The 21,856-nt window shown below is 37.2% G+C and overlaps 2 protein-coding genes across 14 annotated transcripts in view; both read right to left on the reverse strand.

Annotated features, from left to right (window-relative positions):
* LOC120109378 (lon protease homolog, mitochondrial-like) overlaps positions 1-11,746 on the reverse strand; it is a 24,152-nt gene extending 12,406 nt beyond the window's left edge. For 3 of the 9 annotated variants that reach the window (XM_089928088.1, XM_088713224.2, XM_088713223.2), the window contains exons 1-5: positions 11,608-11,746; positions 9,561-9,691; positions 9,334-9,438; positions 9,060-9,173; positions 4,264-4,431 (exon numbers count right to left, since the gene is read on the reverse strand). In XM_089928088.1, the coding sequence (XP_089784214.1) occupies positions 4,264-4,431; positions 9,060-9,173; positions 9,334-9,438; positions 9,561-9,691; positions 11,608-11,656 (567 nt within the window). In that variant the 5' untranslated portion in view covers positions 11,657-11,746. Of the gene's footprint in view, positions 1-195; positions 562-1,600; positions 1,703-4,263; positions 4,432-9,059; positions 9,174-9,333; positions 9,439-9,560; positions 9,692-10,443; positions 10,463-10,870; positions 11,319-11,519 lie in introns of those variants that run through there. The other 6 variants (XM_089928090.1, XM_088713230.2, XM_088713231.2 and 3 more) reach the window with 6 other exon arrangements.
* Positions 11,627-17,333, reverse strand: LOC103704652 (uncharacterized). Of its 5 annotated transcripts, none has more exons than XM_089928094.1 (8): positions 16,350-17,333; positions 15,629-15,814; positions 13,764-14,015; positions 13,465-13,638; positions 13,141-13,247; positions 12,450-12,811; positions 12,307-12,372; positions 11,627-12,200 (listed from the first exon to the last, which is right to left on the reverse strand). In XM_089928094.1, exons 1-8 carry the CDS (start codon positions 16,749-16,751, stop codon positions 11,845-11,847), a joined length of 1,905 nt encoding a protein of 634 aa, XP_089784220.1. In that variant the 5' UTR covers positions 16,752-17,333; the 3' UTR covers positions 11,627-11,844. The 5 variants fall into 5 exon arrangements, with proteins under 5 accessions (XP_089784220.1, XP_089784219.1, XP_089784221.1 ...); XM_089928093.1 differs by having other exon boundaries at positions 11,627-12,203; XM_089928095.1 differs by having other exon boundaries at positions 11,627-12,203; positions 16,829-17,332.
* Positions 17,334-21,856: the final 4,523 nt, after the last annotated feature.

Consider the following 21,856-nt stretch of genomic DNA (forward strand, 5'->3'; position numbering starts at 1 on the left):
ATAAATATGCATATGTTAACATATATGCATACTACATTAAAGTAATTTCTATCGTCTGACTGATCCTTCCACTAATGTGAAAAAAAAAGTTTACACATAGGACTTGTAAGAAAAATCACTAGTAGGTGTCAATGTTAAACCAATTCTTACACTACAATAAAATGCATGTTTTAGTCACTTAGCTTCTCAGAATACCTTTGAATCAACGGGTTGGTCTGTTGTTGCAATACCGTCTGATGATAAGAGAGTTGGCTGCACTTTGTCAGCCTCCAACTGTTCAACAAGATGCTCATGAGAAGTTGCTTCTGATTCTTCTGTGGCAGTTCCATTAGGCTGTTCATGTAATGAGACTTCAATTGCTTGTTCAGATTCTGTTAAGGTAGTTGTTGTAGCCCTTTCGTGTGAGTTCCCATCCTCCAGTTTCTTCCCCCCTGGACCATCATCTGCAATTTGAGTAGGCTCTTCAGTAGATTTCTCTCTAAGCTGTTTGGCTCCTTGCTGAAGGCTGACTTTTAGAGATTGCTCATTTGTCACCCCTTGACGGACAAGTTGCAGAGCTATCTATATTAAAGCATAAGAATAAAATCGGTCATGAATAGGAAAAATATTCAAGGTTTTCTGAAATCAAAATATTTATTTCATTGATAGGAAAAGATGCAAATTTAAATATCTAATATACATCAATGGTCATAAAAATGCAAATGAAGGGAATGACTGAGAATTCATAGATGATAGTAATAGAAATGCATGTATGCTTATGAAACTAGTGCTTCTGCATATTTAATGGCCAGAAAACATTCAGATTAATCACTGCTAAAAGGGGAGACTTTCACAGAAAAGCTTTTGATTACAGAAATATTGACTTCCAACATCTCTCAAAGGGGTGTAAAGCCTATGACAAAATAAACTTCAATTAAGTACAACTACACCAGAAGATGCATTAATTGAAGCAATAATTTGTAAAGGAAAACATTTGTTTAATAGAAAAACATAAACAATTTGGAAAGCTACAAGTGAAAAACCACCAATTCAAATATCCTGTTAAAATAAAAATTTCAGAAAGCCAAAACTAGCAGGTCAATAATTTAACATTTCTAATTGTTTCTTTAATCCTTCCCATAATTCTCCAACTAGCACATCCGACAAGTATACCTATTTGTGAGATGACCCAAATACCCAAATGTCTTGCATAAGCAATATGCAAACTAGTTACAAAAAATCGAGGCAATTGGGTTTTTCATTGATAGGGACAACCAGCTAGACACTTTGGTCAAAACATCATAACTAGCTTGTTATGTTCATGCACGCATTCAAACCAGAACTAAATCAAAATATCACCTAGTAACAAGCATCTTGTGTTCTCATGATGCATTTCAGATTGTATACGGTGCCGTTTGAAGTTCAAAGTCATTACTAATTTTTCTGAAGAAAGCATACCGATAACATTGTGGCTCGTCATCAGAGGCAACCCAATGCTCAACAGTTATGGTTGGGATTTGCTAGCAAAACAATTACTTTGAAAATAAATAATAAAATTACGAATATTTAGATTTAAAAACTGATACTTCTTTTCTGAAGTTCTAACGACTGTGTCACAAACCTTGCGGTATATCTTCTCAATTTGCTTTTGAAGATTCCGAACACCTGCCTCTCGGCAATAATTTTCTATCAGAGCAAGAAGAGCTGCATCAGTCACTTCAACCTGGATACATTGATCAGAAATGTTAACAGAATATAAACCAATATAGCATAGATCATGTATACATGGTTAAATATGTCTGTAAAACATTCTATCAGTAGCATGAGACACTCAGCCACCACTAATCCATGTTCACTATTACTAAATATATGTTCTAACTGATGATCCAATTACATCAGGTTAATCCTAGAAAAGCACATTCATGCTGAATGATTCAGACACTAATCTTCCTTACAGTGAAGCAATGTTCAGTCGCCTTTCTAATATAATATATAAAGACAAATGGTGAGATAAGGCGACGGCTTGAGCTTTCCACCATGATCTCCAGATGGCAAAAGCTAACGATTTAATATTGAATCACAGTTATAACTTTTAATTTTCGTAAAGGTACTCTAGTTCATGAATAACAATCTTTTGAGTGGCCTGTGAAGTGTGTCATGCGACACAACCAAGTTAGAACATTGGCCATATCAAGTGCTACCAACCAACTGGACCAACTCCTTGTAGCATCTTCTGAAATTAATTTTCCTAAGACCAGGTACCTGCTTAACCCCAAGACAAAAAACTATGAATAGAATAATTTTTGCATGGGAGCTATAGACTACTTTTTATGTTTTTATTCTCGAGTTATTTTTATTAATCAGCTAATGATCCTTAAAAGTTTACGGATTAATAATTTGAAATCCTAAATATGTAGAAAATAATTGGTATTTAAAGAATTTCTCAAGTGAATAATTCCCTTGGACAAGATTTCTACCATAACCAAATCATCTTCTCCCATCTAAATGGGGTCAGCATGTACAAAGCTAAAAATCCACCAAATCAAATACTAAGATGAAAATACAACAGGGCACAAATTCATGTAATCAGGAATTCTACAATATTTTTCAGCTCATGATAATTCAAAGGCACTGATATGCTCGTAGTGTTTATCTGTCTCATATTGTAATTGATCTGTCAAACTGCTATAATTCTCTAACCATGTAGCAGATAACATCTCAGGAGATTTACTAATCTAGAATATTTTATTTAAAAATATATTTCGATAAATCGTGATGAAATCCTGATCCCTAGTATCTATTGCAATGATCAGAATCCATTTATGAGTTGAAAAAAATATTGCTTATGCAGATGATGTGTCTCGAAGAGAGTAAATTATATGACCAGAAACAAAAGAAGAATGAGAATGTTCTCTTTCTTTTAAAGGTTTTCTTCTTTCCCCTCAGAAGGAAGAGAAGGGGGGGGGGGGGGGAGGGGGTGTTTGGGGTGGGGGTTAGTGGGAGCTGGAGGGCACCACTCCTAGGCTATGGAATCATTCATTTAGAATCATTGTTATGACTTCAGAACCATTGAAAGCTTGAACAGGTCCATTCAGTAGCTAACAGGTTGGAAAAAGAAAATTGAGTATATCAAATCAAGTAATGCAATGCTATGACAGTAACACAAACATATCAAAACCTTGCAGCATTATCAATAGAATGATAAACTTTCTTTGTTCCATCAAATATTTTGCACCAGCAAAATTGAAAGCCTTGATCCTACCATGAAGAATGTAGCTCTACTCTCTCTGACAATGATCTTCCAATACACAGACACTCACAAACACTTGTCTACAGGAACATGCGATGCATGCCCAGTATAAAAATAATAAAAAAAGAAAGAAATGTGTTGAATGATAATATAAATTCTATTTATCAATTTAAAATAGAAAAAATCAGTAAAATCTAAAATCCAAACAGTCATGAGAAATAAAAACTTTCCTAACTATACCTTCCATATTCTCATGCAATTCTCTTTCTATGCTCTGATGAGAGATATAATGAGATATTTCATATGTGAAACATAAGACCATAAGATCTAGGAAAGAGATGGAGAGGTCAAAGTATCTATCATTTTCTCTTTATTCATGAAAATTAAGTGAAAAGGGTGTTCTAATAGAAAAGGTTTCTTAAGAATAGAGAAGGAGAGATTGGACTGGTGAAGATGATTGGAGGGGTGCAGGGGGAGAGGAGGGGGGCAGGAGGACAGGAGGGCGGAGGGGAGGGGTAGAGAGAGAAGTCCTTGATACGAAAACCGAAATCAGACTGACTAACCATTTTAGAACAAGCATTTTGTTTTTCTAGTCTTTTGACAGCTCTGCTCCTCCTTCATATATGGAGAAGATCGGAACAAGTTCAGTCTCTAATCTTATTTTGACTGTAATGGAATGTGAGATGGAAAACATATTATGATTCTTTGGGAGGATGGGATTTTCATGGAATCAAAGAGGCTGCTTGTTCTCATGAATTACAATATTCTACAATTATAAAAGAATGTTTTTGATGAGATTTGGTTAGAAAATCTAATGGCAAACTTGAAAAAAATAGGCATAACCAAAGGCACAGATTTCTCTTTTTATCATGCACACAAAAAACATATATATAATCTGTTTTGAGTGGGATATTTCTTGACATGATATCAAATACAATATGCCAATTTCAGATAAATTGAAAGAAAACGGACCACTTCCAGCAACTTTTCAGGGGGACATATAGTTAACAATACGAGTGCAGTATTAATCATACTTGTTCAGATTTGATACCACAAGCTTCACGAGTAGTCTTTTCCAAATAGTCCCTTGCAATATGCATCTTTTCATCAGTGATATAACCAGCAAGAGCAATGACCTCCATTCTGTCCAAAAGAGGGTTTGGTATCATCTCAACTACGTTTGCTGTGCAAACAAACAGAACCTAAATTAATAAGCAAAATGGTGTCAGAAGATATTCTAATGGAAGAGTAATTCTGTAAATACATTCACAACTAAACTTAGCTAAGATATCTGAATGCAAATAAAATTGCAACATTAGGACATGGAGAGAAGTGACAGAAGATATTCTGGAAATAACTGAAATGACAATTAGATTTTCATGTATGCATGGGTATGCATGTGTGCACGTGCATGTGCCCGTGATACTCCCATGCCAAATGCAACACACATACACCCTTGTGGAAAGCACGTGATGAGACATTGAAGTTGAAACTCAAATAGATCATCAATAGCATAAGCACTTAAAGTAAGTAAATCAAATGATTTTCGATGTTAATTATGTATCAAATTATCACAACATGGATAGTAAATTAGTAATCAAAGTAGCATTTGGCTTGAGTCTAATGTTAGGGTGAAAAATCTCTAACCAATTGAATTTAGATACCCATGCTTTTAGAGGTGATGAACAAATTGCAATTTAAATTTCTGTTCCTGGATGTTGGCAGTAGGGACAACCATATATGTTATGGCTTAGATGTATCATATACATGCTATACAGTAGATCTTATACAAGTCCACTGCCGGAACACATGGATGATTTTATTCACCAGATGGTAGTTCTATTTGACCCACGGTCAGTCTAGTAAATACTAGTGCGCATTGGCATATGGAATGGATTTCTTTAATATTTTAATACATATTCAATATGTGGTCATTACAAATAATGTGTGCAAAGCGCACACTGTGAGTAAAGATGCTACATGGTAGAGCCAAAGTTCTTACTTGACTGCTGAAAAATAATCAGTAATCAAGATGGTATATCTCATTCTGCATTGCAGTAACATATCTTTTCACACTGGTCCAAGCATCAGCACAATACGACATATATATATATATATAAGCACCATAGGGGTACGAAAGATACTTATTGTCTCACCGACTTATAGATCTGTGCCATTTGCAAAAGTTCAAAAGCTTTGAACTTATAAATGCCTTACATGCATAATGTCTATTTCAACTCTCTCTCTCTCTCTCTCTCTCTCTCTCTCTTATATTTATGTTTATATTTATATAAACTGATTAGGCTTCTCGCCACAAATTTATGTAGCATAAATTCCATACGAATTGTCAATTATATGTTTCTGCTAGTATAAAATTGTTATTTTAAAAAAAAAGAAAAAAAAAATCTTTTTTCAGATTCTCTCTTATCCAGATCATGCATCCTACCACAATCTGCCCAACTTGTTCACAACCTTCAAACACCACCATGGCACCTCCTACCAACAGTTGCTGTAAGTCACGGCCATTTACTCCCCTCACTCTCTTTGGCTGCTGTTCCATCCCACCCCCTCCTATCCCCACGAAAGCTCTCCAGCTAAAAGGTGGAGGGAGGTGGTAGGGAAAAAAGGGTTGGTGGGCTGGATGGCATAGTAGGAGTAACTAAAAGGACTTGTAGTCATTGATGGCAGTCATGGGTAGGTGGAGACTTAAAACAGACCTAAAATTTTCGGTGTGAGAAGGAACAGGACATCTTTTACAAGAAATTCAAATCTACCAAACTAATCGGATCTCAAAGTATTTCAAGCATCTACTGACCTATGTGATTGAAAATTTAATTCTATTTTAGAAGATAAAAAAATCAAAGACCTTTCCAAAAAGAATTCCTACTTTCCAAAAAAGAAATCCTACTTGCTATTCTGTTAAATTCCACTGATTCATGTCATTGAATTTTTTTCCCTCCCTTATGACTTTCAAGCTATGGAAGACTACACATTAGATGGTACAGTGGCAATGGCATCTAATATTACCTTGCAGATTGTTTTTGAATATAAAAAAAAAAAGCTCTTTTCCCCTTTGTAAGTCCTTTTTCTAGTGTTACACGTCATAGAAACGCTGAAAGAGCATCATTCAGTATAAGCATCCAAATTACCCAGAATAGAAATTGAGGACAGAATTTGTTTAATTATTATAAATATTTGATCATCATATGAGCTAGCTAATGCTCAGATCTTGTGGGGTAGGTTTCAACACTTCAAAGAACTAATAAATGTTCCAGTAAGAAATAACTGCCTGTTGCAAAAAAAAAAAAAAAGTAAAAATTGGACAATGAATGGTATAGATGCGAAGCGTATTTTACCGATCATGGTGCCAAGCTCAACTTTGTGGTCAACAACCCTATTTTAGAAAATTAAAGTCCTTCTAGCAAAGAAGACTCATACCTTTAAAATGGGAGACATCCTTTGTTCCAATAAGTATGACTCTTCTTAAACAGAACTTTTATCTTCAAACAACAATGGGTTTTTCTTTGGCATCCAGTACAGTTCTTATTTCCAAAAAAAAGTTACATTCCTGACCACACAGGTCAAGAACTCGGGATTATCATTTGTGAAATAGTTTTCACATCTATAAAATCACTGCCTGTTTAATAATATACAGATTCCAATTTCACACTGTTCATTATTTAATATCTCTATGTTATTTAAAATTATATATATTCTGATTCAGAATGTGCATCTTTTCTCTCTGAAAGATTTATTAGTACTTCAAATTGCTGAAAGATAACATGTGAGGTCCAAGACATAACAGCCTGTATGACAACCGATTCTATAAGTTGTGTCATCAATTTTTATTTTGAAAGATCTGTATGAATTCTAGATATCATTCCACTAGGCCCAACTCATATGTAAGTTGGTTTCCATACCATACTACTATTTCATGAATTTGATGAAACTAAGCAGACAGGTAGGTGATTTTTTTTTCCTTTTTTTTTTTGGTGTGTGTGTGTGTGTGTGTGTGTGTGTGGCGGAGGGGGGGGGTCTAGAGCAACTTAAAAATAAAAAGAAAAAAGGGTCTATATTCTGAACCACATAGGTCATGAACACAGAACTATCATCAAGAAGAGCATGGTCCGTTTCTTTCCCATAGCATCATTCTCTACTATTTTCATATGATAGATATAAGTGATCTTTACAAGAAATCTATTAGGTTATACTGAAATGTGATTACAGAAAAAGCACATGTCAAGCATGCTTTCTGTTTAAATAGAATCAGAACACCCATCTTTGCATTCTCATTTGCTCTATAAACAATGTCAAAATTCAAGAAACAAACTGCTTAGTGAACCTGTAAGCTAGAATTTGCATCCGAACAGAACAAGATAAGCATGACAATTGAAAAGGTGAATGTCAAATATGACAACCAAAAATTTGCACTGATGGAATAAAGTAATGAGCATGTTCATATTTATCTAAATTAAGAAGCTAGGAAAAAAAGCACTCGTGCATGTTCAGATTGGGATTACATGCCGCTTTAAAACATCACTTACAAATGTACTATAGCATAATACAATAAAAATCCTATTGCTAATCAGCCTCGATGATACAATTCAAACATTTGGGGGGTATAAAAATGCCAGAAGACACCAATATTTGGATTAGTAATACAACTATACAAGACTATCACCAGAAGAATAACCATGGAATGCCGTACCGGTACGTACCGGTCCGGTACGGGCCGGTACGTACCGGTCCGGTCCTAGACCGGTACCGGAACGGATAAAAAACCGGTATTTCCCGGTTTTTTATCCGAACCGGCCGGTACGGGTGCGTACCGGCCGGTTCGGAGCCCGTAACGGCCGGTACGGGCCTCGTACCGGTGCGAACCGGCCGGTTCGCACCGGTACGATTTTTTTTTTTTTTTTTTTTAGAACCACAGCGCCGCGCGCTGTGGTTTTTGAAACCACCGGTACCGGCCGGTACGGACCGGACCGGACCGGTACCGTACCGGTCCGGCCGGCCACCGGTACGCCGACCGGTACCGGTACGGCGGACCTTGAGAATAACCAACATATCAGACCGCTATTTTATAACCAACATACAATATTTTGTCCATAATACCTCAAAAACTGGAAATGCATAGACTAAAGAGTGTAAGCCTATATGGAGGCTCCCAAGGAAAAAGGTACAAATCTAAATTTTGAACAATGATCTTTTAGAAGTTCTAGATCCCTTTGTAGCCACATAGGACATTACTCAAACTATCTCCATTTACTAAGATTGGACTGCTGGAAAATCTATGCCCAAAATAACAGTGGTTAAAAAACAGTGCTCATCAGGGAGAGTTTGTTCCGTTATGATTTTCAAAAATTATCTCCATCATATTGCTAGCATCTAGTTAGTTTGCTCTAACCTTTTTACTCTTTTGCACAATAACATGCTTTATAGATATATTAAAGATGGATATATATTGACTAGCTAGTTTAAAAAATAATGCCATCATTTTCATGATATATATCTCTTGTGACTCCCATCCATTTCATTGTCCAATGTGAGCAATTTTATGTAAACATTTTTGTGGATCGGACATGGGCCGTAGTGTTCAAGCACATGTTCATGAGATGCATAATTATATTTGTCCCTTCAACCATGTAAGATTTGCCAAAGTCTTGCTTCAAATAAATCACATGCTCATGTAACAAGCTTCTGCACTCCACTCACAGGTATTAGATTGATATGAAATATATAATCAACATACCATCAATACTTGGACCCAATAAACATGAAAATTTAAAATAGTGAAGTCCAAGAATTCTTCACAGCAGCAGTGGCTCACCTTGGATAAGTCAATAGGAACATCAAGAAAATGGTCAAGAAAGTTCGCATTTTGCTCGGGGTCTAGAAGCTCTAACAAAGCACTTGCTGGATCACCAGCATGTCCCTTCCCCAACTGTCACATGATAAATCACCAGAAAAGTTGGAAACATCAAATGTCATCACAATTCACAAGATCATGAGGAAGCTTAATCCCGTAAACTCGAACTAGTGCAAAAATTGATGCATCAAAATCATCACTAAATTACAACAGGTTATGTAAAGCATATTAATACCTTGTCAATCTCATCTATGAGAACTAGAGGATTAGCTGTTCCCACATTTTTCAGGCATTGCACCATCTTTCCTGGCATTGCACCAACATAGGTGCGCCTATGACCCTGGATAAAGGTTATAATGATCACAAATGAGTTTCAGATAGGCAAAACCCCACACTGTTTATAAGCTAAAGCATCAATATTGATTCCGAGATGTAGACATCAAAATGACTTAGTCGCTGTACCTTAATTTCAGCTACATCAGCCAAGCCTCCTACAGAAAATCTATAAAACCTTCTATTCAATGCTCGTGCCATTGAACGACCAATGCTGGTTTTACCAACTCCAGGAGGCCCAGAGAGACATATAATTTTGCCTGCAAACAGAAAATAATGATCTTGTTAAGATATGTTGTGTATGAATAGTAGAATTAGAAAACAAACATCAGCCAACTGAATACCATTGATTAGTCCTAATACGTTATCAGTCAAGCACACAAGGCATGTACAGCTAAATTTTATCTCTTAGTGTGTGCCGTAAGATGAATTCTTGCACAGGGCAGAGAAGGGAAAAAAGAACACTAACCACATGCAACCAGGTATAATGTTAAGGACAAAATGTGGACATGTGGTTTGCCTAGATTTGCTTGTTTTCCAATTGAACTGAATTATATTGAACCTTCACTATAGAAGTTAAGTATTTATTCAAGTCACCATTCTCATGGGGATAAAACATGGAAACTTATAAGCCCCAGCATTCTGACATAATAACACATTTTCTTTCAAAAGAAGTGCATAAAACAATTACTTCATGAAACATCAGGACCAATATTAAAAGCCCAGGTGAGAAGATATAGTTGAAAATCGTAATATAAAGGTTAAATCCATATCCATCATCTTGATCAAAAAGTTTTAGCAAGTGTATCCATGACCAAGTATTATCAAAAAATTGATAACCAGGTGTCATCCAGCTTCTGGGGTTTGATGCAGAAACACCAGTCATAGCAAAAACGTTGGGAAAAAAACCACAGCAATCAATTAGGAGATGACAATAATTTAGGAAACAAAAAGGGAAAGAATAAATGTGGTAACCAAAAGAAAGCTAGTACACATAAAGCTGTAAACCAACCTTGCTAGTACACATAAAGCTGTACCCAATCTGAACGATCCGTTGGGTCAAAAATTTTAGTCATGGATCTGACCTAATCCAATCTAATCTTCTGTTGGGTTGGATCTAAGTCCAACATTAAAACCCAAACAAGAAATCGGGTTGGACCAGATTAGGGCCCCCGCCGCCGCTGCGGCCGGGCCAAGAGTGTTTGACACAACTTGGATATCAGATTTGCTATGCTGCACAAACCACTTCAAAGATACAAATTCAAAGATACCGGCCAAGTTCATCATACTGTAATGATGTATTATTCAATTGCCGACCCTTTAAAATGTTATAAGTAATGCAAGCATTGTTCCTACTTGTCCGCCCAGAGGTTAAAAAAAGAACGATATTGACATTATAATTTGATAGGCCTAAATGAAAAAATGGAATGAGGAGCTACCCTTCCCACCAAGTACACATTTCGATGAATGGTCTCAGTGAAATCAGATAGAAATAGAGCTTGGAAGTTTTTCAGTTCTGCAAACTTGGGGTACTCATCGCCGTCTTTTGAATCCATTTCGTTCTTACAATATTCATCACACAATCTCCTATTTCCATGCATCTAAACAACCAGTTTCATAGCACTGAGAAGTGAGAACCAAGGCATTTTTCAATGTTTGGGAGACTATGCTTGCTCGCTGCCATGGCTAATCTTCATTCTTCATACAGATCAGTCAAGATAAAGTTTAGTCAGTACTGTGATGTCATTTTAGTGTCAAGAAGGTAAAATCCTTTTATAACAACTGTCTTTCAGATATCGATCAAATTAAAAGCCAATAGCAAAAGCTCATATTCAAAAGCTCAAGCACTCTGCTATAGTTCTATATGATGATGCTTCCAATAGTGAGAACTAAATCATGTCGAACGGTATCATAATTCAAAATAAATACTTTCTTGTCATTCGAAGCAAATATCCAGATCCAGTCCATTCAGCCGAACTCTCTTTCCAAGCAGTCAGTTGATTTGCACACGCGCACACAGAGAGAGAGAGAGAGTATAACCATGCAAGAGAAAACAACCAGGAAATAGAAACGCATCAGTAGAATAACCTGTTTGGTGCTTCTACTGGCACAGTACTAACGGCAGTCTGAATGTTCTGTTGCGACAAAAACAAACGCAGAAGAAATTGAAACAAACCAGGAAACAGTTCAGCAAGTTGATGATGAAGACTACTGGATTCTGCCATGAGAACTCTTTTCTTGGCCAAGCCTAATGAAGGTTTGATGATTAATTGTAGGTGCCATGGGAATTAGTCATAGAATGGATTAACTGCTTGGAGTCCCTTGATTCCAATGGAGACTTTGTGCCATCGGTGTTTTGGTTACCATCATCCAGTTCATTTGAGGATTGCGGTTGTGAATCTGGTGGTGCTTCTTAGTAAATGACTGACCCAATAGATTTTACTGAAGAAAGAAGCCTAGAGTCATCAGCAGCAAATGCATCCAGATCATCTGACTCGCTCATTAAATGCTCCTCGAGTGATTGACCTTGTCTCGGGACATGGAAATTTTCTGTTTCAGCTGTATGAGTTAATAAGGTATTAGCAGGGACTCGCCGAGGAAGAAAATTAGGAGCTGGAGTCGCGCAGGTGTCCCAGGGTAGTTGTTGGATTTGTCGCTCGCTTATGTCATCGACCCTTCTCAAACTTTGAATGTCTTGATTGCAAAGCTGAGTCATTCTGTTCAGGGTAGAATCTGTTGCAGAGTTGCCATTGTTAAGTGCAAAGTTGTCTGCTACATTGAAGAAAGAAAGAAAGGGAAAAAAAATTCTTAGCAAGAGCTCATGGTAGTAGAATATCACATAATGAAATGAAAGACTAATGAAGAAATGATTTACCCAAGTAGGATGTCATTGGATTCAAAGAACTTGCACCTTGATTCATAGTTGGTAGGCACTCCATGACTTGAAAAGGAAAAGAAAGAAACAATTAGCATCCTCATCTCACTAGATTAACTCCGGGTTAAATTAAGACAAATTACCTGAACTTGGCGAATTCATTTGTATAACTCTGGGTGTTGGTGTCAGCAGTGAAAGTGGATGGTTGGCACCAACTGCTGGATCATGAGATTCAAAGGTCCACATGTGAGTAGGAGCACTCCCTTGATTGTCAATATGATTCAGATGAGGTGGACACCAGTTGCTGGATGGTTGATTTGAAATAGGTGGAAATTTTGGTTGGAGCATGCACATATCTTGCATGTCGCTATTAACGGTTTCAAAAAACTGAGAATCATGGCTTGCAAAAACTTTCTGACTCAACGTAAGTAGCCGATGATCAGAATGTAAAAGCCTTTCATAATGTTTCTCCAAAGTTCCTTCTGCAAACTCAAGATAGTGCCTCCTGAAGGAAATAAAAATAAGAAACAAGCTATGAGAATATTACATGAACTTTACTAAAGAAGATATTATTCTGTTTTTGTTTGTTCTTGATAATTTCAGAAGCTCCTATAGATGTAGTTTAACATGGACTAAACATTGAAGGACTGGAGATCTGAATCGAAGGATTTATCTACTTCATCAATAAAAAAATACATTCCTCTCTCTCTCTCTAAAAAAAAAAAGAAGTATATTTCAACAAATATGGAAATATTTGAAGGTGTAAAATCCATTGAAAGGCTTAGCAAAATGACAGAGCTCCAAGAAAGTGATGTAAATGTAATTTTTATGTACCTGCATGTGGTTGCATTCCCACTGGTAAAATCAGAACAAGCTTCCCAATTAGTATGCTTTCTTGGCTGTGGATTTACCTCTTTAAAGAACATGGGCTGCTGCCTTAACTGCACTAGGTACCAAATATCTTAGTTATCAAACCCAAACAAATATTCCAAATTTTGTTATTAAAAGAATGAAATCATTAAGAAACTTCAAAAAACCATCCAAAGCCAAGAATTAGTTCAAAACATGTCTAAGACAATAAAAGTAGTCTATGGAAAAAGAAAAAGTAGCAAAAGTAATCAATAAAATGAGAATATACGTCTAAGGAAAACATCTAACCTCAACTTCCAGAATGTCTGGTTGATCCTGTATGAATCGTGCTCTGGTTGCTGAGATATCGGTCCATTGGATCTCAATCTTTTTTTTCAATCTTTCTTCTTGTATCTCCCAAACAAGTTTTCGCCTAGCATAGTAAAACTTAGCTACAATATCACCTTCATTTCTTGACTTCCTCTAAAATTATGAAACATAGTTTAAAAAAAAATTGTTAGATGCTAAGAAGAAAAACTAATTAGAGCATTTGGTTTTGAGCATTTGCTTTTTCTAAATTGTTCTATCAAGTCAAGACGTAAGATTACCTCCCAACAGCCGATCTTGAGTTTTGTTGCAGGAAAATTTGAAGCCTTCCATTTCATTAATGTGGGTTGGATGTTAAATTCATCATTTCTGGTCTGTTGTTTTTCTATATTAGTACCCGAAGTTGGTCCATTAAGAGGAGTGGTCTTCTTTTGAGATAGCTTCCTATCAATGAGATCCAAGAAAGATGGAGTTATGCGTAAAATCAAACCCAGAGGACCGGGTTCCTCTGTCTTGTCAGTGCATGGACCTATCTGCATAGATTAAAAATAAATAAACCAGTAAGAAAATATCGCCAAATAGAAAAGATAAGATACATTTAGAACTCCATAAAAAATTAGCTTTGTAAAAAATATTAGTTTCTAACAAAAAATAACCATAGGGACATTAGAAGGAAAGCGAACTCGATTTCATGTAGTCAATTGCTTCAGGGTTAATCTAGTTCAAATGCCACTTGCAACTCTTGTAATTCAAGTAATTATCTATTAAAACATCACTATACCTCCTTCGATCTCAAACTGGAACCTGTTAATGTAACCTCACGATAAACTTCAAACCAAACTACCTAAATATGTGCAAACACACTACTAGATTATACCTTTGTTCTCTTTTTTTTCTTTCTTTTTTGAGATGAAGGGAGGATTAGCCACCCAAAATTTTATTTAAAAAGATAATAAAAGGGTCAGCTTTGATAACAGAGTGAAAAAAAAAGAACTGAACAGGTTCCAATTCTAACAGATTAATCATTAGAGAGAAGAGATAATAAAACAAGAGATGCAGCAATGAGGTGAATCTGCCAATAAAAGTTGTTGAAGTCTGTCGACGAAGAACAACCAGGATGCTGAAACCAGTCCATAATAAAGCCAACTCTGAAGGTAAATAAAAACATGAGACATCTTTGGGTAATGGAAGCCAGAAATCCACTTCAATGAAAATTTAGTCTTCTGAAAGTGCAGGTGGAAGCTCTTTTACTTTTGTAATTACATAGGGATGACCAATCATTAAATAGATGGAGACATCTTGAAGCTATAGCTACCACATGACCAAGCTATGGCCGCAGTCAACATGACCAAGCTATGGCCGCAGTCAACATAAGAATGATAGACTAAGTAGGCTTAGAGAAATTTCTATGCCTCCAGTCAAGACAAAGAAATTCAAAAGAGTATTGAGGGAGGAGCACACCTAACAAAGAGCAAACTGTCTTCTAAAACGTTGAAAAGGAGTATTGAGAGAACAAATGATCAACAGTTTCAGGCCCATGATTACTATCAATATTGATCTGTTCCACTCTAAATCAACATAACTAAATTGACTTGCTTTAGCCTAACCAAATTTACTTCCTAATCTCTGTCTTGCTAATGTAGGCAATATAACACTTAAAAAAATTTCATATAGAGATCTAAACACAACTTAGGGACAACACACATTCCCTAAATGAATCTAATTTAAATTATTTACCGTTAGCGCATAAAAACCTCATTGATACAAGGACAACTAGGTACTTGCTAGAGCCATGGAAATACCAAAAGATGGAGGTATTAATTATTTTCACATGATTCACAATTCAATGATGGTAATGGATCTTAACCTTGGCTATAATGAGTTATATTTCATTAAATATACATTTTGCAGTTAAAACAAGTATATTATGATGAAAACATTGGTTATTTTCAAAATAAGGATAGAATATCCAGAGTAGCTAGAATATATCTCCTCATTAGCACATCTGAGAAAGTTCTCACCAGTACATTGCCTTTTTAATGCAAGTTATTTTTTGACTTATACCTATTATTGTTATCTTTGGTAAGTTCTTGATGGCCGGATAAAAAAGAACATTTCTTATACAAGTTTAGAAAAAAGAATTGACCTTCTGCCTCTTGGAATTTGAGTCTGGCTCTTTGGGCCTATCTCGAGGTCTATTCTCTTCCTCAACCATGCGAGGACTCTCAATCCCATCAGAAGCAAGCACCTTATCGAGCCAACTATTAAAGCTCCCCTCTTGCTCAGCCCATTCAACACTTCCTTCTAACCCAACAGCTTCATCCATCATCTCCTACAAAATTAATGAATAATATATTTGGGAGCAAAAACGAATAACATCAGACTATATCCACATTCCAACCTACATAAACCAACAAATCCTAAAGTATTCAATCTAATGTAATGAGATTAAAAAAAACGCAGAGAAAAGAAAAACCTTTATATAAAAAAATTATTTTTTTAAGCACTATTGCCAACAGTACCAATGGTAAAATCCATCACAGTTTTCAATCCGATTAAGGTACATCCCATGCATATGAGATGTTTTAAACAAAAAAAACTACAGATTCCAAGCTATCCACCCAAGAGTTTCAACCACAAGAACAATTTAATGAGATGAAATTAGATTATAAAATAAATAAAAGCAGATACAAGAATAACCTAAGCAAATACTGAAGCTACTCCCGATGACAACAATCCAATCTTCGCATCTAAGTTATCTACAACCCAATCCAGGGTCTAACAAAAACAAACATGAAAAGAATATCTGATGAGATGAGATAAGTTTAGAATTGAAACGACAGGAAACGGGGAGAAAAAAAAACAACCTTCTTTAGGTTAATCAACTCGCTCTCCAAAGGATTGTAAACGAAAAGGAAACAAAGGAAGGAGAGAAGAGCCGAAGGGGAGGAAAAGGAGCTCTGTTTCAAAAAATCTGGGGAGGCCGTTTTATGGAAACAGAGTCCTTTCAAGGGAACGAAACGAAGGAAGCGGGAAGGGGGGTAGTTAGTTAGGCTCGTCGAAGCTCCTAGTTGATTCCCATTGGACGGTGCCACGTGGAGAGCGGCGGCGCCGTGCGGATCCGCTGACGAGGCAGACGGATTACATTGAAGCAGTGCAAAAGCGGCGACATCCTCCGACTTCCATGCAACCAGTTGGAAAGGAAGGACGACATCCGCCGACTTCCATGCGACCAGTTGGACAGGTGGCCTAGTTACGAGGTCTCTCATCGTTTACAGTTGGGATTCCTGGGTTTTGATTTAGGGGTTGCAGGACTTACTTATCAGAGCTGGGATTCCTGGCCTACCATAATCAGAGCAAGTCTAGGGGGACTATGCTTCTTTCGGAACCCTGTTGCTCATGTTTGAAAAACAGAGGAGGCAGCCATGGCCGCTGCTGCGGCCTGTCGCCCTGGCGAGCTGGCACTGACGTCCGGCTTGCCGTTGCGACCCACCATGGCTGCCATGGCCGACGCGGGCGGAGGGGAAAAGGGGAGAGAGGGCAACGGCCGCCGCCAGCTTGCAGCGGTGAGGCACCGTGGCCTCTTCTCCTGGTGGCCGAAATGTGGCCACTGGCCAAGCGCGGCCGTGAGTCTCCAACTGGCCGCACCACCATGCCGAAAAAAAGGGAGAGGGCTTCTTCCTGACGGCCATGAAAAAGGACCATCGTTTATCGGCGGTTCTCCCCTTGATCGCCGGAAAAGCGGTGGTCGGCAGGGAGGGGACAAGGAGGCTGGCTGTTGTCCAAAAGATTTCGGTGGCCACCGCCACCGTTTGGGCGAGAAGGGTCGCCGGTTTTGGCCCCTTCTCCTCCTTTCTATCGGGAGGAAGATCAAGTTTTGGATTCGGGTTTCGGATTTCGGATTTCGGGTTTTGGAATCTGACCCGAAATCCGAATCCGGTTACCGAAAAAAAAAAGCTGCAACCAACACGCAGCCAACCTAACAAACTGAAGAAATTATATTCTAGGGGGCATGCACCACCTACCATAATCAGAGCTGTCTGTTTATATAGTGATGCATCGAGATGAGTACTTGAAGAACGGAGCCCATAGAAACAAGAGGTTAATTATAATTGCTGGCATGCACGACCACTTGGTGCATGCAGTGTAAGGTATAATTTCTCACGAAATTGGCTTGCATATCCAGGTTTGTCCTAAGTTATATTGTTTGTGATTGAAGAACGGAGCCCATAAAAACAAGAGATTGTGATTGCATCAAGATGGGTGCTTGAAGAATCGAGCCCATAGAAACGAAAAGTTGTGATTGCTGACGTGCATGACCACTTGGTGTGCATGATTTTTCAAAAAATTGGCTTGCATATCCAAGTTTGACCCTAGTTATATTACTTATGATTGTGATTTATGCTAACTTGTATCTTAATTTTATCTAGATTTTTTTTGAAAAATGTAGATATGCTAAATCTTTATTTGGCATTAAGGCTGCAAATGGGTCGGGTCGACCCGAGACCCGACCCGACCCGAATTTTAGGACCCGTGGGTCCGGGTCGATCCTAAAATTGGATCCGAATCATTTTTTGGGTCAGTTCTAGGTTTATCGAACGGATCCGATCCGACTCGAATGGATCCGAAGAGAAAGGGGGGGAAGCAAAAGAGAGTTTTTTTTTGTGTGGGTCATAGCACTATTCGTCCATCAGGATTCTCTCTCGATCTATTACACTGTTGATACCTTTGGTGTCTCGGTAGCTTGTTTTTTTTTTCTTCTGTTTTTTGGCTTCTGTTTTTTTTAACTTTTGCAGGGAGGAAGTGAGGGAACACTGAACTGAATATGGGTCATGTGCCAGTTTTCTGCGATGGAATTGGATTTTGGAAGAAGGTCCGGGATTTTTTTTGTCCTCGTGAGAGGGGAGCAGGGAGACACCAAGTTCCGTCCAATCAGTCATACGGACAAAATATAGTGTGATATGAAATTTGGCTTGCAGACCGACTTAGTTAGTAGTCATGGTTCATCTGTTCTGACTGGAGGTCAATCGCAAGTCTTTCAAAGTCATGGGTCACCCAGCACCTCATGATATGACCAAATTAGATTTGCCCAAATTCTTTCCTAAAAGTAAAAAAATTGAATCCGATTTGAATCCGAATCGATCCAACTCGGATCCGATCCGACCCGGTCTTCAACCAGGTCGGATCTGGATCCAAAATTAGGACCCAAATAAAAAATCGGATCGGATTGGGGTCATCCAGGATCCGACTCGATGCGACCTATTTGCACCACTATTTGGCATGTTTTATGTACGGATGTATAAGTTTTTTTTCTTTTTGTTCAACTTCAGGTTCACACGATGCATTATAAGTTCTTTGTTATTTGTTAGATAGGAGTATTGATTTGACGCTTGAAAACGTACCTCCACATTTCTAATGGATCTCATGATATATGTTGATTATTAAAATCGATTATTTTGTTGTTCAATGTATTGTTTCATTGTTTATGATCAATTTTTATGGAGTGTTACGTGAGCATGACTTGCACTTTGACAATATATGTTGATCATTTGTTTGGATTCAAGGAACCATTTTATAATTTAATTCTATTTTTTTTTGAGGCATTATTATGTTCAATTTAATCAAACCAGTTAATTAGTTTGCTTTGCAATTAATGTTGTTTATCACTGGCTTATAATTTTTCAATGATGTTTCATGAGTGACATAGTATTTTAAATCTCATAATAGCATTAATGCAGAAAACAAGGCAAAAATTCAAAAGTTCCTCTTTTTCTGAATTTTGTTTGGTAATTAGGAGGCGATCCTCAGATAAAAAGGGGAAAAAAGAACATTAGAAATGGAGTCAAATTAAACATTCACAAAACTGCAGTCATACATATTAAATCATATCTAGTATCACAAATGCATTGACTTACAAAATCATCCTTGGTTTTATTTTTGGTTTCTTGGGCATACTAATTAATGGTATTTCATCATAAGTTCATTCCATCAAAAAGAAGTAAGTACTTGAAGCTTGAATTGTAAAGCATATGAGATCATTTATATTATTAATTATGTTAGATCTTACCCAGCTTCCAAGAGGAATTAGCTGGTACGATTGTACAACAGATGGCGAGGTGCCAGTTTTCTAAAATAAATATGATGGTCAACCAAAAAAAAAAAATGCAGCTTGTGTCATCTCTTCGTCGACTAATATGTTGTTAATCTCCAAATTTTATTTGGAAGTTGCTTAGAATCACTTGCCCTTTTTTCATCTAAGATCTTAAAAATACCATGACACTAGAAAATCATGCCAATTTATTAGCTCGATAACTTCCATTGAAAGCTCAAGCAACTAATTAATCCACATGTATGTGTATCTTGCCACCATCCAATACAATTTATGTAAGTTAATGTTCTTGATGCCTACAAAAAAAAGAAAAATAAATTAAAAAAAACATATATTTTGATATAATCTATTTCATTATCTCTCTCTGATGGTTATTGAGAGATTGCGAGGTTATGTTCCAAAGAATATTATCTTTTTTTTTCTTTTGATTAGATAAGTCCAACAATAACATAGTTTAGATGTCGTATATTGGAGTGAAGAGAAAACACATACCGTAACTTTTACATTTTTTTTTTCAAAGTTAAAATTAAAATACATAATATTTATGTAGAGTGCATTGTTTTAATTGGTTAACATTCACAGAAGCAACATGCTTTAGAGCAAATAAACAAAACAAAACAAAAATCAATGATACATCTCAACAAAAAAAAGGAAAAAATATGGTATCATCTTAATTACATCTATTGAAATATATATTTTTGTGCTCAAGAAATCATAATATTATTCTTGATTTTTATTTTGAAGATAGATGGTAATCGTATTTAAGGAGTTCCTTTAGTTGTGTAAATACCTTAAGGAGTTTCCGATTATGGTTTAAGATACTGAGGATACACTATTCAACACTTGAATAGGATACAATCAACGAAATGAACTTTTTTTTTTAATCTTTAATGAGTGCTTTATGATGATTTGTTTTTTGCCACCCATAAAATATTTGCTTGTTCAAAACATTTGTAAAACATCTAGCACAGCTCAATCCACTCTTTGCTTGTCCTTTTCAATACACTTACTCCCTCATGCCATATTCGGCTTCAAGAAGTGAGGTCAAGAAAAGAAAAAAAAAAAAAAACAGAGGCAGGTCAAGTCCAATGACTTCTTATCCACTTGTTTGGATATGTTGAGCTCTTTATCCCCTTTCTAGTCTTTCCCCTCTGATTAGAGGGATTAAAGGTCTTCCAAAAAAGATAGTGCCATTTGTAGAGGTGATTAGTTTGTTTATCTAGGGCACCAATCAATTGGAGAGTATATGAAAGCAAAGAGCATCTTGCAAGGTGGGGGAAACCTACTCCATGCATTTTTCTCTTCTATTTTTTTTCGCCGGCCATGAGCCACCATTGCCATGTCAGCAATTCGACCACCTCGCAGCTCGCCACGTTGACATATTTATCGAATGCTGACATGTATGGATGACGGAGAGCGTCGATGCCAAGCTGTCGTCAGCTCGAACAAGATGCGACTCTCAAATTGGAATGAGAACCGGCATTGTTGCCTGAATGGCTGACCTAACTGGGTCCACGAACAAGCATTTAGTTGATTCGTTAGTTAAAGCATGACAGCAAATCAGCTGATAGTAATGGGTGATGAGTCACAAGATGCCCCCACAAAGATTTGCTTGACTAAAACTCTCAAAAAGTCTTGCCTCCTATTGATTCCACAAGCTACTGTCTAAAATTAACCTGTCTGACCTCCCAAGGACATGGTCGGTTGGTCACTATGGGAAGTTGGCCCCACAAAAGAATGGAGGTTGGACCCATGTTAGTCACTAGTGGCAGTGGATTGAAGAGGGGAACTAGAAGACACTGGCATTGGAGAGTTTAGAATAAACTGCTATAAAGCTGAAGTCTAAGGAGGGTATGGGTCTGGTCCTACCATCCCTATTCCTGGGCTTTTCCACTGCTAGGAACTGGTGGTATTCTTTTGCTCTGAGGGATTGATTCCATGATGGCATCATGGGATTCTGATTCCCACATGAACTCGAATTGGATATGGCTGAGCCCACAATCCCTTTCCATAGATTTCATCCAATAGAGGCTCCACCACAAGCTCCATTTTTGAAGTAAAGAAGAAATTTCATTAAGGAAAGAGTACTAGTAAGTCTTTAGCGAGATTGGAGAATAATGACTGTGATGGTCCCCATGACCATTATTGAGGCTTTCTGCCAATTTCAATCTGAAGAGCAACTATGGTCCAATAGCCTCTTGTCATGGTGGATCGTTGACCGGCGAAGCCGGCGAGATATCTCATTCATAATCTTTGATAGGTATT

The sequence above is a fragment of the Phoenix dactylifera genome, chromosome 17 (assembly GCF_051530095.1).
Source record: "Phoenix dactylifera cultivar Ajwa chromosome 17, Ajwa_hap1_PhDact_Kaust_v1.1, whole genome shotgun sequence".
Lineage (NCBI taxonomy): Eukaryota > Viridiplantae > Streptophyta > Magnoliopsida > Arecales > Arecaceae > Phoenix > Phoenix dactylifera.